We start from the raw sequence: 15,339 nt of genomic DNA on the forward strand, positions 1-15,339 counted from the left end.
CCAATCTTGACAGATCCATTGTCCTGGGTTTCTGGAGGTACTCATTGGTGTAGAGGGCATGTCCATTGTCCTGGATTTTCGAAAGTACTCATTGGTGTAGAGAGCTTCGATTGCGAAGCAAAACCTCATCAGGAACTCTAAAACAGTTGATTTCCCCATCCTCGCTATCTCATCCACTTGGTCCAGATATTTCATATGCATGCATCGGCAAGGCACCAGTAATTTTTTGCTCAGGAAAAATACCTAAAACATGAAAAGCATCATTTTTTGCACAAAGTATGGATCATGGTCGCAAATACCAATCATGATTTTTTTGAACAAACTTCGTTGCATTCTAAAACGTCATCTAAAAAAATGATTAGGGAATATGTTGTCGGGGATAAAATAATTTTCCAAGAGATCATTACCTCGTCTTTCCATGTTTCTATCCAAGTTTGCAACACGTTTGGGTTTGGAGATCTGACCCACAACTTGCATGACACGATGAGAATGTGAAGCTCTCTGCCTTCTATGTTAATCATCATCTTCCTCTTCCATTACGAACGCCTCATCTCCACCATCCTCGAGATTGAACAATTCTTCCTGTTCTGTAAACAAATTTTTCTCTTGCTTATCGATTTCATATAATCTCCTTAAAGAAACATTGTAAGAACTCAAGATTTAAAAATGATGAACAATGATTTTGAGTTACTTTGAGTTTGGTGTATGAATTAGGATGAGTTTCAGTTTGGTGTATGAATTAGGATGGATGTAGGGTTGACAAAAAAGGAAAGATAAGGTTGTCGATAATGTCACGTGACACTACGTGATTGGTTGAAAATTTTATCGAAATCTATTACAAAGGATTTTAAACAAATAGTGACACATAGTGCGACGAGATTGGTTCAAAATCTTATCGAAAATCTATCTACAAAAATAGTACTTTCAGATAATGATACGTTAAAAATCATATCCGAAATTAAAAATATTAATAATATTTTAATACGAATAGACTAATCAGCACATTTTATAGGAATGAAAATGTACTTAGCCAATTACTGTTAATTACTATTTATTTGGATGAATTAAATATATTTTGGAGCAACTCTCTTTTTTTAATTTTTTTTTTTTTAAGAGACGGGTTGATTTTACGAATTCTTTATCTATTTTTTTTATATTTAATTTAGTGGGTTTTGGGTTTACGTTGCTTCCTAAGCTTTCAGTAAAGGTGGAAGGAAGCGAGTGACCAAGTGATCAGAGATTCCCCCACTGCGACTTCGTCGTCGCCTTATCTCTATAAAATCGTCTTTTTGTGAGCTGGGAGGGTGTAGTTCGTGTCAGCTGATTCCTGCAAGGTAGAAGAAAACCCAGAAACGCAAAAACCCAAATCTTGTCTCATCGATCAGGTACATGCAAATTTTCGATTTTTTTTTTTCTTCAGAATTTTGGTTTTTGGTATTTGAAGAAATGGGAAAGATGGGATTTTTGGACTGTGTAGTGACGGAGAGAAGCTGAAACGCGGCCAACGGTGAGATATGGAGGTCGTTTTGGAGAAGAAAGACGCTGTTGAATGGGCTGCTAATCTTGTTCTCGCTTACACCGGATCCTCCCCCACTTTTGCATGTTTCACTCTACCCTGAGCTTCAATCCTGCAGTTTAATATTTTATTTTATTTTTTAAGGAAAAAGTTGAAAATTTGTAGTAGTTTGTGAAGGGAGTTGGAATTGGGTAATGATTGTTCTTATTGTCATGCTTGGGAAATTTTGTGTGTTTCTGTATGTAGATAGGATTCTTTTTCATTCAAATCTCGCTCGCTTCTCTCTCATTTTTCTTTTTGTCTTTCTCTCCTTATAAAGAAATCAAAATAAAATATTGATATGACTCAATTGTGAACGTTCAAATAAAAGGAGACTAAAAAGGAGAGAAAATGGGAGATGAAGAATCAAGGTCCCTAATTTCCATGTGTTGTGTGCACATGAAACGAAATACAATTGTTGATAGGCTCGCTAACAAAATTAGGACAATCTATTCTCAGATTGTTACGAAATAACGATATTATATTTGTGGGGTGTAATATTTTCGAATGATTGTGATGTATATATAACTTTTTTATACAAAATTAGCGTGTGGAATATATACCAAAATACAACTATCCGGTATAACTAGCAACGCGGGTGAAAGCCAATTTTGATATTTCTCCCATTCAATGTGTTGTTCTCCGCTAAATAGAAAACGACTTAACTAATGGTCCTAACACCAGAAGTCGAATGCACTAGCCACAAGTCAACTCCGTATTATCCCACATTTATGGTTTCGGTCCTTGTTTGCATGACCCGAACTATTATGCAATTAGCCTTAGCAAAAATTTTGTGGTGCTTCAAAGCATAGAATAATTAATAACCAATATATTTTAGTTTTTGTGTGATTTGATCAGAGATTTAACGGTTAAAAAATATAAAATACAAAATGTTTTAGAATACCATACAGAATTGGATAGTGCTATCTACACACCTCTTTTTACTTTCGATACTCTTTTTAATTTTTAACCTTCGAATCAAATACATTGAATAAAATCAAAAGACAAAAATTAATAGAAACTATGCGAATCCGCTTTTTGCTTATGTAGTTTTTTTTCCTAAAGAAGTATGGTTGTGTAACAACTGAACTGAACCATTTGAAGAGGCGACGTCGTTGCAAGAGGTCCGCACAGCAAACAAGTCGATTGGGCTTCTTTCACCAAAAAGGAAAGACAATCCATTCAGCTTCTGACTGCTCAACGTGATCTGGATGAGTAATGAGGCCAAGCCCGTAATTATATTACATCCTAAAACGAGTCAAGTAGGGTCTTCAAGTAGATTTCACGTCTATTTTTTAAATAGAAGTAGAACCGCCAATACAAATAAGGTTTTTCAAGTAAGTTTTACCTTTATTAGAGAAGTGGTACAAACATAATTTATTAAATATGATCTCCCCTTAACATTTTCTAAAACAAAATCCAACAACATAACTAAGAAAATGACAATGAGACCAGATCTTTAATCTGTTGATGAAAATTTTTATTGGGAAGTTTAAGAAAACTCAGTCCTTTCTAATGACTGAAAAAAACAAATTGAGGAACTTGGTTCTAGATTTTGATAAGTGGTCGGCGATGAGCTCGGCGTACCGACGAAACAGATCATCCATGATATTTTTTCCAAAATGAGATTCGATCATCGACTCAACCACAGCTCTTATGGTCTTGGCCACTCGCTGACCACTGGCTACGACGGTTGTTTCCGCACCACCATCCCAATCAATTTCAAAGGCTTCAAAGCGGTCTATTATAAATGATCCTTCTTTTTCTAACTGCAGCTTCACTTCCTCTTCACTTGGGACATAGTACGGAAGGTTGAAGGAATCAACCTTTTCCTCTTCAATAAGACCCTATACCATTCATATACTAAATGTTACTAGGCAATAAATTAAGCTTGTATTTGTACACGCTAAAATATATATGCTTATGAAATGGTATGTGAGTCTCACATGTATTAAGGAACGTGTTTTGTGTATGTCCAAATAACATTCCTTGTGAAAAATAGAGAAAAAGGGTTCTTCATAAAGCAGTCTATAAAACTCCATTCTTAGTAAAAAAATAAAAAATAAATAAATAAATTGAATATCATTTTAAAAAAGAAGAAAAAAAAGGTAAACTCAAATGTTATTACCCACTCAACTATTATTTTGCTCAACTTTAACAGTTGATAGGTCAGAAGTTTTCTTCTATGGTTTGATTCTTGAAGTATTGTTAAGAAAATTCTTGTTGGGAGATGAAGAGAATTACTAGGAACTTAAAACTAAATATTGGATATTTTTCTATGTAGGTACCTCTGAAACCATGGTCATTAATGCATGAGCTAGGAGATCCCACTGGTAGCAGCTCTCTGGAGTTGATGGGTCAGAGGATGACCTGCCCGGGATTGACAACACCATCCGTCCTCCACCAATTACTTCTTCAGCCCGGGACTTGAGAAATAACGAAAAATCCTTGTGAAATTGAAATGAATATGCATCCAAAACGCATTGGGGGCTGGTCTTAGAAATCCAAATCTTTCCTTTGTTCAACGCTTTGCCAGCTGCCTGGAGATCCAGGCCATGGGGGACCTGAGAGCGCCAATGAAGACTAGAAGAAGAGTGCACGAAGTGCAAACTCTTGGCTGGAAACAACCTGCCGTAAAACGAGCCCGGCGTGGCGGAGACAAAGAAAGACCCGAGTCCAGCACCATTTTCTTCCTTTAGTTGGTTGTAGAATGCCGGGAGTGACATAAAAATGGTATTGAAGTCGTTGCTAAAGAGGTCGTTTAGAAACACACTAAATTCTGTGAATGATGATGAGCTGCTACGTGTGGCACGGATGGCATCAATTATTTCGGAGATGAGAAGGAAGGTGTTTGGTCCAGATGAGCAACCCAAATCGGCTATTCCCATGCTCCCAATTGGTGCCATATTTGAGCACAACAATTTTTGTACAGCTTCATCAACGATTGGCTTTGCGATGGATAATATATTTTCCTACAAAAAATAATTAAATTAATCAAACGAGATGCATGCAATAATAATTAAGAACTACTCGACTAATATCCTTTGTTATCCTCGCGCGCTGTTGTTAAAATTAGAAATTAATTTGTACCTGAACTTTAGAGTTTTGAGCATAACTAGTCTCGCCCTTCCCTTTGTTCATGTGAAGTATTTGCAGCACCTCCATCTCTCTCTCTCTCTCTCTCTCTCTCTCTCTCTCTCTCTCTCTCTTCCCTAGTCAGGCCTTTGTCTTCCGCACATATCGACTCACATAAAACTTATGAAACCTTGAAGTGATGCTGGTGTGATACATAGACCCCGGGAGAGGTTTTTTATTATGTCCGGAATATAAAACGATACGTCATATATTATTATACAAATATAAAGATTTTTTTTCTAATTTTACTTATTGTATAATGATATATAATATTTTTCTTGTATTCCGGGCATATTGAAATTTTTTTCCTATGTCGAACCATGCAGAAACTGCAACCACACACGTCGTGATTATGAGAAGTTTATAACCTAACGTTTATAAAAATAAAAAAAAACCTTGAACTAGTACGTACTATATTTTGTGCCATGTGTCACGTGCAAGACCACATATATCCATGCACATGCACTATAAGTTTATAACCTAACTTTGGAAAAACCTAAGGCCAAAATACAACAGCCAGACAAAACCCTAACTTCGTACATATATACACTTTCAAGCCCCAAATCTTTAACTCTATCTGATTCTGTATGCCTGATTTACCCCTATATTTATCAGCATGACGCTGTAGTTCAATAAGTTAATAGCATAAACCAACACAAAAAAGCTAATGAGAACCAACTAATCATAATTAGAATTTAGGAGATGTTATTGAAGTATAGGGATTTTTTTTTTTTAACAAAAAGTTTAGGGGGAGATTGGTTACTCTCACCATCAGTGTCAAGGCATACCCACAACCTCGAGTTGGAATGACTTATGCATGATACTTAAATGCCTGCTGCTAGCAGATTTATGTAGAAATTTACAGACCGTCCACCAACGAGAACTGCAGGCAGTAAGGCTCGAACTTTGATAGGGCGACATATAAGACAAGGACCTTATCAATTGAGCCAACCCTTGTTAGTTATAGGGGATTTCAAGGCTCTGGCAAATAGTTAAACTATTCTTCATTTTAGACATATTATTTCTCTCAAGTCTCAACGTATTAAAAAGTATATCAATAAATATTTTAATTTGTGTGCCGAAAAAATGGAACTATAAGCAAAATCCAGCCTAATTGGTTGGGACCATCGAATAGTCATGATCTGCTAGCTGTCACCAAGGGAGCTTGACAATCGCAATCGGTGGCCCAACTATGATTCCATGCAACTGCCATCTAGCGATGCGCGCAGAGTTAGTTTCGACCTTGAATTATTTGACGAGAAAAGGACGACAGATTTCAGAGAGTTGGAAAAAGTAGGCCGGTGCAAAGCCAAATGGAGCATGTGACTTCAGACCTGAGAGAGCATGTGACTTCAGACCTGAGAGAGTTGGAAAAAGTAGGCCGGTGCAAAGCCCAATGGAGCATGTGACTTCAGACCTGAGAGAGTTGGAAAAATTAGGCCGGTGCAAAGCCAAATTAGGAATATATCTTTTCAATTTGTTACGAGATGATGATATTGTATGGGATGCTATGTTTCGAGTGAATGTGATGTATATTAATATTTTTTTTATACAAAATTATTATATGGAATGTATACCAAAATACGATCACCTGTATAACTAGCAGTGTGGGTGAAAGCCAATTTTGATACTTATCTCACTCAATGTGTTGTTCTCCCCTAAATAGAAAACAACTTAACTAGTAGTCCTAAAAGCAGAAGTCTAATGCCCTAGCTACAAGTCAACCCGTATTAGGCCATATTTTATGGTTTCGAAAAAAGTAGGGTTGTGTAACTGAACCGTTTGAAGAGTAGACGTAGTTGCAAGAGGTCGGGACAGCACACAAGTCGATTGGGCTTCGTTCACCAAACGGAAAAGAAAAGTCTATTGGGCTCTGAGTGCTCAATGTGATCTGAATGAGTAATGGGCCAAGCCCGTAATTAAATCACACCCCAAACGAATCCAAATTCAGATATCTTGTAGCTGCCAAATGATGCCACCGCTTCCAAAATGATACTTTTGGAATTATATGTAGACTTTTTCTGTAAATAATGGTTGTTGTAATTGTATTTGTATGTAGACTTTTTGGCTTTTGGCCATTATTTCTGTATTTCCTTTGTACGCAGTTACTTTAGATTGAGTTATGCATATATAATGCAAGTTTGTAATTGTTTAAACATAAACATGGCATGTGGGTTTAGTACTTACATATTGTCACACTGCACTGATAAAGTTAATGGAGATTAATGAGGGAAGAAGAGACGTGATAAAACACGTTGTTGTAAGATGGATGGAAGTTTAATTGGATATTAGGAAAAACTGATGAAATAATTTCTGGGCCCTACAGGGAAAGTGATTTATCAACTAAGTTCAGTGTTTCATCAAAGCCCACATGGCCTATTAACTACCCCAGCTACATTTTCATATTGTGGTACTGAAACAGGAAACAATGGTGTTTCTCTGAATTTTCAAACCAATGGTCTAAAGTTCAATTATGCAATTTTTTCGCATAAGCTGTAATCTAATCTCCTTATGTTTTACATATCAGAGTTTTTTTATTACTCTTGCTTCCTGATAGTTTTTATTTTATATATTTATCAAAAATTTTCATTATTTGTGGTGATATATTCTTTGATATCCTACAGTTGTGAACAATGGAACCAAACGAATTTATCTCGAATATAAACCGTGGGTTTGCTAAATCATGAGCTGAACAATGAGCTCCTCGGCAGCCTATAGGTCTCTCTCTCTCTCTCTCTCACACTTGTGTGTGTCTGTCTGCTTGTGTGTGAAAGTTGATGATTCGAGTACGAGCAAGAAGGAATAAGTAGGGTTTGAGAAGTGGGTAAAGTTTGCCCATTTAACCGACCCCACTAAAGGTGAATTGAGAAACTGATTGCCGGAATACCTACTAATGAGGTTTTAGCTAAGGATGTCTCCAGAAAATTGATGAAGACCTGACATTACACAATTTCTTGGGATATAGAAATGGAAATCAGTTTCTTAATTCACCTTCAATGGGATCAGTTGAATGGGCAAAGCTCGTTAGATTTTATCCGCAATTGTGGTACATTTGCATCATTTAACTTTGATTTCTTTGGAGATTGACTGGGTGAAGATGGGCAATGTGGAAAGTATGTGTTTTTGCCTAGCAAGGGATGTGCGTGTGGCCCCGCACATGTAAATTCTGCATTGATTGCATTTTGGAGGGCGGAGGTGACCCAATTATACACCTCTCTGATCGGCATTTACTTCTAGCCAACTACTGACAGAGTCATTTTGTACCCGAGGCCCTCAGTGCTGAAAGCATACTCATACTAAATATATAGAGGGCCTGAGACAACATTTTATATATAGCTTCTTTCTGTTCAGTCATTCTTTCGTTATTAGCTTTCTCTAGTTTTGATCTCGATCATTGTCGCTTGCAGATTCTTAATCAAGATCATGTCGAAGGTTTTTTTTATCTCTCATCCTCCATATATCCAGTCGATTATCTTGTTTGCATCATCTGTTTTTGTTTTATCGTCTGCTATTAGTTAGTTATTGACTAACCATTTTCGTGGAGTCCTTCACTGAAACCCTGCAATGGTTCAGAACTTATCATTTCTGAGCACAGAAGTACAATCAAATGTGACCGTTACTTTTTGTTTCTTGCTGCAGAAAACTGTGGTGTCAGTGGAACTGATGTGTCCAAAGTGCAGGAAAAAGGTGATGAAGTTGATTGCAACGGTAGAAGGGGTAACTTCCATTGTCCTCGACCCGTCAAAAAAGACGGTGACGGTAACTGGGGATGCCGATCCAGTCAAGATTATCAAGAAGGTGAGGAAATTAAGAAAAAATGCTCCGGTTGTGAGTATCGGTCCTCCGCAGGCTGAGAAGAAGGATGAGAAGAAGGACGAGAAGAAGGACGTTGTTCTATACAACCCAAAGCCATGTCAAAGATGTGATGTTTGGTACGTGATTCCTGAACATGATTACAGTTACTGTTCCGTAATGTAATTACTGTTCCATGTTGTGCCAATAAATATTACAAATAATATTTGTGTTAATTTCATGTTAATACAAATGTTAATTTTGTATTCGGAATAGTTTATGTGGAAGATTGTTGCTTAACTAAGCTGTTTACATGAACAAATCTTGATTACAAGACTTTGAGAAGCTACAGTGACTTTGGCATTCCAGTTCAGCGGGTGAAAATTTCAAGGTTACAGAGTCGGCCTAGTAGCATACCATGACACTGACACTATCTTTTAATTTGAAGATTTTAGAACAAAATACCTTGGTGAAATTAGATGTTTTTCTGACAGATTTCACAGAAATTTTTTCGACAAAAATCTCTAGGCTATTATTATTCCCCTGGCAGAGGGGGATTGATTGCCGGCTTGACTTAGGGTATGTGGTAGGTGTTGATGGATGTCCGTCAGAATTCACTAGGCCATATGAAAAGCCAAATTGTGTTTTGCTACATTTGACAAAACGATAGTTACCACAATAAGTCCACCCAACATATTCATCATAGTACCTTATGCTCGAGATTCTTAGAAACAATTATGGATGCGGATGTACAATACAACAACCAAGTTTTATTTCAATACGTGTCTTGAAAGATATTTCTATTTTTTTCTATGTACTTAATTGTATAAATACATGTATTTAACGACTATGTATAATAAATTTCTCATAAAATTTGGAGACGCGTTTTTGACAAACTTTGACATATGTTTTTATGGGGTCCACTCTGAAATGTATTTCAATGATACAAGCCATCTATCTTTTATGTCTTTACTCAAAGATCATGTCTACCAAAAATCACCCAAATCCAAAACTATATGATCTTTTAGATTAAATTTAGTATTCTTTGCAGAACAGTATTTGTCAATTTTCTTCGCTACAAATTAATGTCTTAATGGTTTGGATTGTCTAATTCTTTTGAATAATCTATGAATGATAACCTAAAATATTGACCATTCAAATCATTAAAATACATTACGAATGGGCCCTACAAAATTGGTGTCAAAATGTATGTCAAAAGCATGTCTACCCTAACACACATACATATATATGTATGTATGTATGTATGTGAAGCATAACTTTACTTACAAAGTTACAACATTCATTACATGAATTTATTCAATAAGAAAATATATGCTGGCCCTAATTTGAGAAAAACAAATAATTGTGTGTGGATGTCCGACAAATTGAAAGCTGGTCGTTGGTGTCTCTGTGTGTGTGTAAATAAAATGGAAGTATAAAAAAATCAAATCAAGGGTAAGGATCCGTCGTGTCCACAAAATCAAATCCCATATCAATCAAACATATGAAACGAAGGCTCCTTATTTCCTAGGTTTTGGAGGAAAAAGACTCTTAAATAAATAAATACAAGTGGGGATTCTTGCTGAATTCTCTTTGTGCAACTAATTTTTATCATGTACTGTTTATATTCAATTTTAAATAAAAAAAATTATAATGATTTATGACCGCACAATGTACAATGACCGAATATGATAGGAAGATTCCCAAGATCCTCACAAAGAGAATCCAACGAGGATCCTTCTGGAATAAATACATCGTCACGTTTTCAATCAAATAAATCAATCCTCCTTTTTCATATATTTATATTCCACATCCATCCTCTAGCATCTCAATACAATAGGCTATAAAACTTGGGCCTTAAACCACTGGTGATATTTTTGCATCATTTGGATCTTAAGGCCCAATAATTCAAAGCAATACCTAAGGTTGCGAAATACGGCTACGTGGTATACCAATCCACCACCAATCTACGTGGAGTAGTGTAGAAATACGGTCACGTGGCGTAATTAACACTGATAGACAAAACAAATGGCATATTAAAATAATAATGCACAAACAAAAAGTTTGATAGAGAAGACATTGAGGAATGTTGTACAATACATTATACAAACAGAAACAAGCACAATTCAGTTTTAGAGAAGCAGCACAATTCAGCATATACAAGGAAAGCATGACACGAAATATACCACACGCGACTACTCTTGAAGCAGTGATTGTCTTCACCAGCAGCATGACCGGTTTTTCTGTTTCAGAGAACAAGCACAATTCAGTTTCAAGCGCAACAGAAAATAAAAATAGAAAAGCCGGCATTGATTAAATGCTTCAATTTCAGATGATTCAATTTACGCGCAAATCGTTCACTAACCTGAAGCTTGGCCTGTTCTTGCCTGTCTATGTATTCAAGAAGTTCTTCCTGCCTCATTAAAGCCTCATGCAGAGCCTAATCAGGAAGAAACTTACAATCACAATCGAGTCATCAAATGATCGAAAATGCAAGGACAAACATAGATGAATTTTGCTTATCGAGTAACGGAATGCAAATATAGAAAGATGGGCATGTATGTGTAACTTACAAAGAGGAATAAAAAAAAACAATTAACCTAACTGCATCTGGGAATTCTGAAACCCATAAGAGAAATAAATGTATATCTACATTTTCAAAGCTAAGAGACAAAGGCAACATATCCCTACTGTTGCAAAATTGGCACAACGACGTGACCATCAAATGAGGGAAATTTTTTACCTTTTTTGTTGCAATTAACTCTGATTCTAGCGCATCTACACGATAAACAGCTGCATTCAGTAGCTCCACTTTCTCGTAAGGCATCTCAAGAGGCTTTTCTCGCAGCATATCTACCTTCTCCTCAAGCTCACCAAGCTTCTTCAAAGCAGATGAGAGAAGGTTTTCCCTGGATAACCCTGGTGCAGGTGATGGGGGCCGGAATTCCTCCACGGCAGTTGACTCATTGGTTAGGTCAGGAATGTTGTGGGCAGAATCAGAAACAGAGTTTTGGAGTTTCTTAGTTGCCCGCAGTGAAAAAGATCGGATTAGCAAAACAAGGGTTACAAAGAATGGCACAAGCATAGTCCAGATATTAGCAAGCATTCCATCAGTTGTTTTCCCCACAGATTGTGGAGAAGATGCCCCTGCGATGTATTCCAATTGATCAATTAAATCAACTATGAATTTGTAACAAAATAATATTAACTTTAACTCTAGTAGTAGCATGGGGTTTGTAAACATTATCTCTGCTAACTATAAAACAAGTTGTAATTACACGGTAAGGTAGAAGTGTAACTAGACTTTCCAACCTCCAGAAGCAAGCAGTGCTTGTTGTAATGCTGGTTTCTTCCATCCCATATCCACAGCCTTGTCAACCATCGGAACCTGTTCATCGTACTCCGACAAGGCAGTAGCACCGCTTGCTTTGCCAACTACCCTGGCCTAAAACAGCATTGAAGCATATCAACTACGAGTTCAAAATGTCAATGAAATGAGATGACAATTTATTGCAGAATATATGTGTGTTCAGTAAGGCCAATGCCATACAAAAATAGAAAGATTGGTTCTTCAGTTGCATATGTTGCTAATCATTCTCAAATAACAGATGTTTGTCAAACACAGCACTTACTTCTTCACAAACAGGAGTCAACTTAGGTTGTAAGTAGTTCCTAGTTGCTTTAGGTGAACCCATTTCTTCCACTTCAGATCCAGACTCTGCGGTAGAAGTATCACTACTTCTTATCTGAGAAAAACTTTGATTTAATTCCAAAAATACTATACACAAAAAAAAGGCTTTTTATGTAGACATAGCATGATGGTCTAACAGTCCATACCATAGGATTGTGTGGCTTATCAAAAGCAATTATCCCCCCTTCACTGTTTGAAATTGTAACTATTTGTCTGAAACATTGTGTTTCACCATTAAGTACCATCTGCAAGCAAAGAACATTATTTTCAAGCCATACAATAGTACGGTTGCAAGCAGAACGAAGAAGAGAAAGTGAAGCAAAAATAACAACCCATCTAACACAACCTTCAGTATGTTTGGGTCATTCCATGGCCCTTTATCAGAGGACATACAACCTCCCTGATCGGAACAGGTACAGCTACCACCCATAAATTCTGGCAACTCACTGAATAGAACCAAATTGTTTCCACAGTTAAAAGTTATGAAAACAGAATGATAACCAACTCATGGACCCACCAAAAAATAGAGAGCATCAATCACCTTGCATCGATTATTTCAAGCAATTTGCTCTGGTACTTGTTACCCAGAACCTGCAAAAATATAACAATATCAGTTGACCCCATTGATAACTTCAGTCAATGGTAACATCAAACCTTGGGTGTCATTAACCATACATGAATTTTGCTGGTTGTTCTGGCATCGAGGAATGCTTTAACTGTAGGCCAGAGCACCTTCCTAAAAGCGTAACTAGCATTGATTATTAACATTCGGCAAAGCGTCTGCACAGATGAAATTTTAATATTAGAAGATATGCTTCATATGGATTTAAATAGAATCGCCACGCACTGAAAGTGATCAATTATTGAAAGGATATATATAGAGTCCTCATGCCTCAGGATAGTTGTCACTATCAATCTTCTGCAGCCGCTCTGTGAGATCTCGTGCAGACTTAGTAAAGTTTTTAAGACCCTGAAAGAAGCAACATGGAAATGTTAAAGTAGCATTTTTTATATTTTTTGCAAAACAATAAAAATTCAACAAACACTTGAGGAGTATCATGTCAAGTGAAAGCATACCACGCCTTGAACATCTAAAATTGTTGTACTTGAATCTATATGTCTCTTTGCAGCAATAGAGCAAGCAGGAAACTTAATGGCAAAACTCCTTTCATACTCCTGCACATGGTATCTCACATACCGTTCCAAAGAAGTCACTTGCATAAGCCTGTTGGGATCAACTTTCCCCAACCTTTCAAAGTAAACAGGTCTTCCCTCCTTGTCAACACCATGATAAAACTGAGGGTAGTGCTTTCGAACTTCACTCAACTCACCGAACTCAAAATCCTAGAAGAAACAAGGATGTGAGTTTTATTTCAGCCGATGGGTGGCACATCAACAACATTAATCATTTTTCTAAATATGCATTGCAGAGCAAGAAAATGCAAGCAGAATTGTTTGGTAAATTTACCTCCAAAATTGTATCAGTACCAAAATCTTTCCTCCACTGAATCATATTGGCCCACATGTGCTTTGCTTTCTCGATATCGAACTTCCTTGCTGTCAAAAATCTGCAACAAATAAATTCTCATTAAATCTTAAAAAGGAAACAGCAAAATCAAACTTCCCATATCGAATCTTGTTCGCAGGAAAATAAAAAATATTTCTTGGGAAAATTAGCAACCTCAACAACATATGATAGTCATCATGTCTTGGAGGCAGCAAGTCTTCCGAGATAAGGGCCTGCCGAAATGCGTCAACAGCTCGTAGCTCCTCGGCGTCCCTTACATCCTCAATCGAAACAGAAGTGGACAGCCTACAACTACTACCACCGCCACTCTTCCTCCTCTTCTTCTTGAGGGAACGTCTGAATTTTGTAGACGCATTAATTGCTTTCTTCTTCAAATTCCTACCAATTCCAGACCTCCTCTCCTCCTCCGAGTTCTCAAAATCCGACTTCCTTTCCCTCCTTTCGTCGTGGCTCGAGAACCCCTCAAAACCTAATCAACGTCAACAAAATTACCATCATCAAGCCCTAATGCTATCATCAAAGATAAAATTTCAAACGCCCCAATCCAAAACTCTAGAACCAGCACAATTAGCACAATCTAAATTTCATAAAATTAAAGAAAATAGGAAGCAATTAACGAACAGAAGAAGAGATAGGAGTCAGTCAAAGAAGGCGGGAACTCACAAGGCCTGGCGAATCGATCAAGAGGTCCCGACATGGCGGCGTTCCGAGAGCTGCCGAAACCGGCGGCGGACGCAGACGAGAGACTTCCTCTTCCGAATTTCCGATTCTTGGAGTGAGAAAGCGTCTCCGAGCTAGACGAAGGTTCGGAGTGAGAAGGAGTCTGGAGCCACTGGAGGAGGCGAATTTAAGATATTTCTGTAATCAAGATTAACGTGGGATTTAATTTTAATCAGGTTATAATTTGGTTTGATTAAATGACGGCGATTGGAGAACGCCTCACGGCCACGGGAAAACGTCGGTAACGGATAAACTCTCTGGTAACATGTGTGCCGTTTCGGAAGTCTCAAATACGCGCCACTTTAATCCAACTGGTGGAGCCTGCCACGTCGGCATAAAGCGCGCCGGACTTGGCGGGAATTTAACAACGGCGTTACGACCTCCTCTTTCTTTTCGCGGTCTCGGTGTTTGGGAAACAGCAATAATTTTACCGTGGAGGAAATGCTCATGAGTCATGAGAAAAGTAGATTTGGTAGAGAAAACGGCAGAAATCATGACGCGTGTTGCTGAATAAAAGAATATGGTCTTCCATTTTTAGGCCAAAATCATCCCCAATTAAATTTCTTGCGTTTTACGTTTCCTTTTTGGTAAAGTGATATTCGGAACAACTTTAATTACGATGACAATAATTGAATGCATCACTCGTCTGAATTAGTTTGCTTATAAGACCATCTTCAAATGAGATGTTAAATTCGAAATGGAATGTCATGTAATCAAATTTGAAGGTAGGAGCAAACTTCAACCAATATCTCAATCCTATGTGGATTGACATATGAGAAAATGTGATGTCAAATAATTTTTTAATTATTTTATTTTGTGGATCCTGTTAATGCACCAATTATAGACTTTGAAAATTTATTTTAATTTGATTTCTTTTTAAAATGGATCCAACAAATATCATTTATAACAAAAAAACAT

At 37.1% G+C, this 15,339-nt stretch overlaps 3 protein-coding genes across 5 annotated transcripts in view; 1 reads left to right on the forward strand and 2 right to left on the reverse strand.

Annotated features, from left to right (window-relative positions):
- The window catches only part of LOC137717083 (heavy metal-associated isoprenylated plant protein 2), a 29,605-nt gene extending 20,778 nt beyond the window's left edge, over positions 1-8,827 (forward strand). The window contains exons 2-4 of one of the 2 annotated variants that reach the window (XM_068456396.2): positions 7,248-7,408; positions 8,098-8,122; positions 8,330-8,827. In XM_068456396.2, the coding sequence (XP_068312497.1) occupies positions 7,386-7,408; positions 8,098-8,122; positions 8,330-8,668 (387 nt within the window). In that variant the 5' untranslated portion in view covers positions 7,248-7,385 and the 3' untranslated portion in view covers positions 8,669-8,827. Of the gene's footprint in view, positions 1-7,247; positions 7,409-8,097; positions 8,123-8,329 lie in introns of those variants that run through there. The other variant, XR_015957299.1, reaches the window with a different exon arrangement.
- LOC137736258 (putative jasmonic acid carboxyl methyltransferase 2) lies at positions 2,885-4,811 on the reverse strand. 2 transcript variants are annotated; one of them, XM_088686194.1, is made up of 4 exons: positions 4,752-4,793; positions 4,646-4,719; positions 3,844-4,527; positions 2,885-3,402 (listed from the first exon to the last, which is right to left on the reverse strand). In XM_088686194.1, coding segments are annotated over exons 1-4 (1,104 nt in total). In that variant the 5' UTR covers positions 4,753-4,793; the 3' UTR covers positions 2,885-3,057. The 2 variants fall into 2 exon arrangements, with proteins under 2 accessions (XP_088542320.1, XP_068331663.1); XM_068475562.2 differs by having other exon boundaries at positions 4,646-4,811.
- Positions 8,828-10,530: 1,703 nt separating the features above from the next.
- Positions 10,531-14,904, reverse strand: LOC137736334 (phosphatidylinositol/phosphatidylcholine transfer protein SFH8). Its single transcript, XM_068475621.2, has 14 exons — positions 14,365-14,904; positions 13,855-14,170; positions 13,642-13,741; positions 13,251-13,517; positions 13,066-13,143; positions 12,849-12,953; positions 12,715-12,764; positions 12,520-12,619; positions 12,320-12,418; positions 12,115-12,228; positions 11,795-11,927; positions 11,226-11,629; positions 10,848-10,922; positions 10,531-10,725 (listed from the first exon to the last, which is right to left on the reverse strand). Exons 1-14 carry the CDS (start codon positions 14,396-14,398, stop codon positions 10,702-10,704), a joined length of 1,899 nt encoding a protein of 632 aa, XP_068331722.1. The 5' UTR covers positions 14,399-14,904; the 3' UTR covers positions 10,531-10,701.
- Between the last annotated feature and the right edge of the window lie 435 nt (positions 14,905-15,339).

Source organism: Pyrus communis, chromosome 15 (assembly GCF_041283825.1).
Source record: "Pyrus communis isolate YQ-2024b chromosome 15, ASM4128382v1, whole genome shotgun sequence".
Taxonomy (NCBI): Eukaryota; Viridiplantae; Streptophyta; class Magnoliopsida; order Rosales; family Rosaceae; genus Pyrus; species Pyrus communis.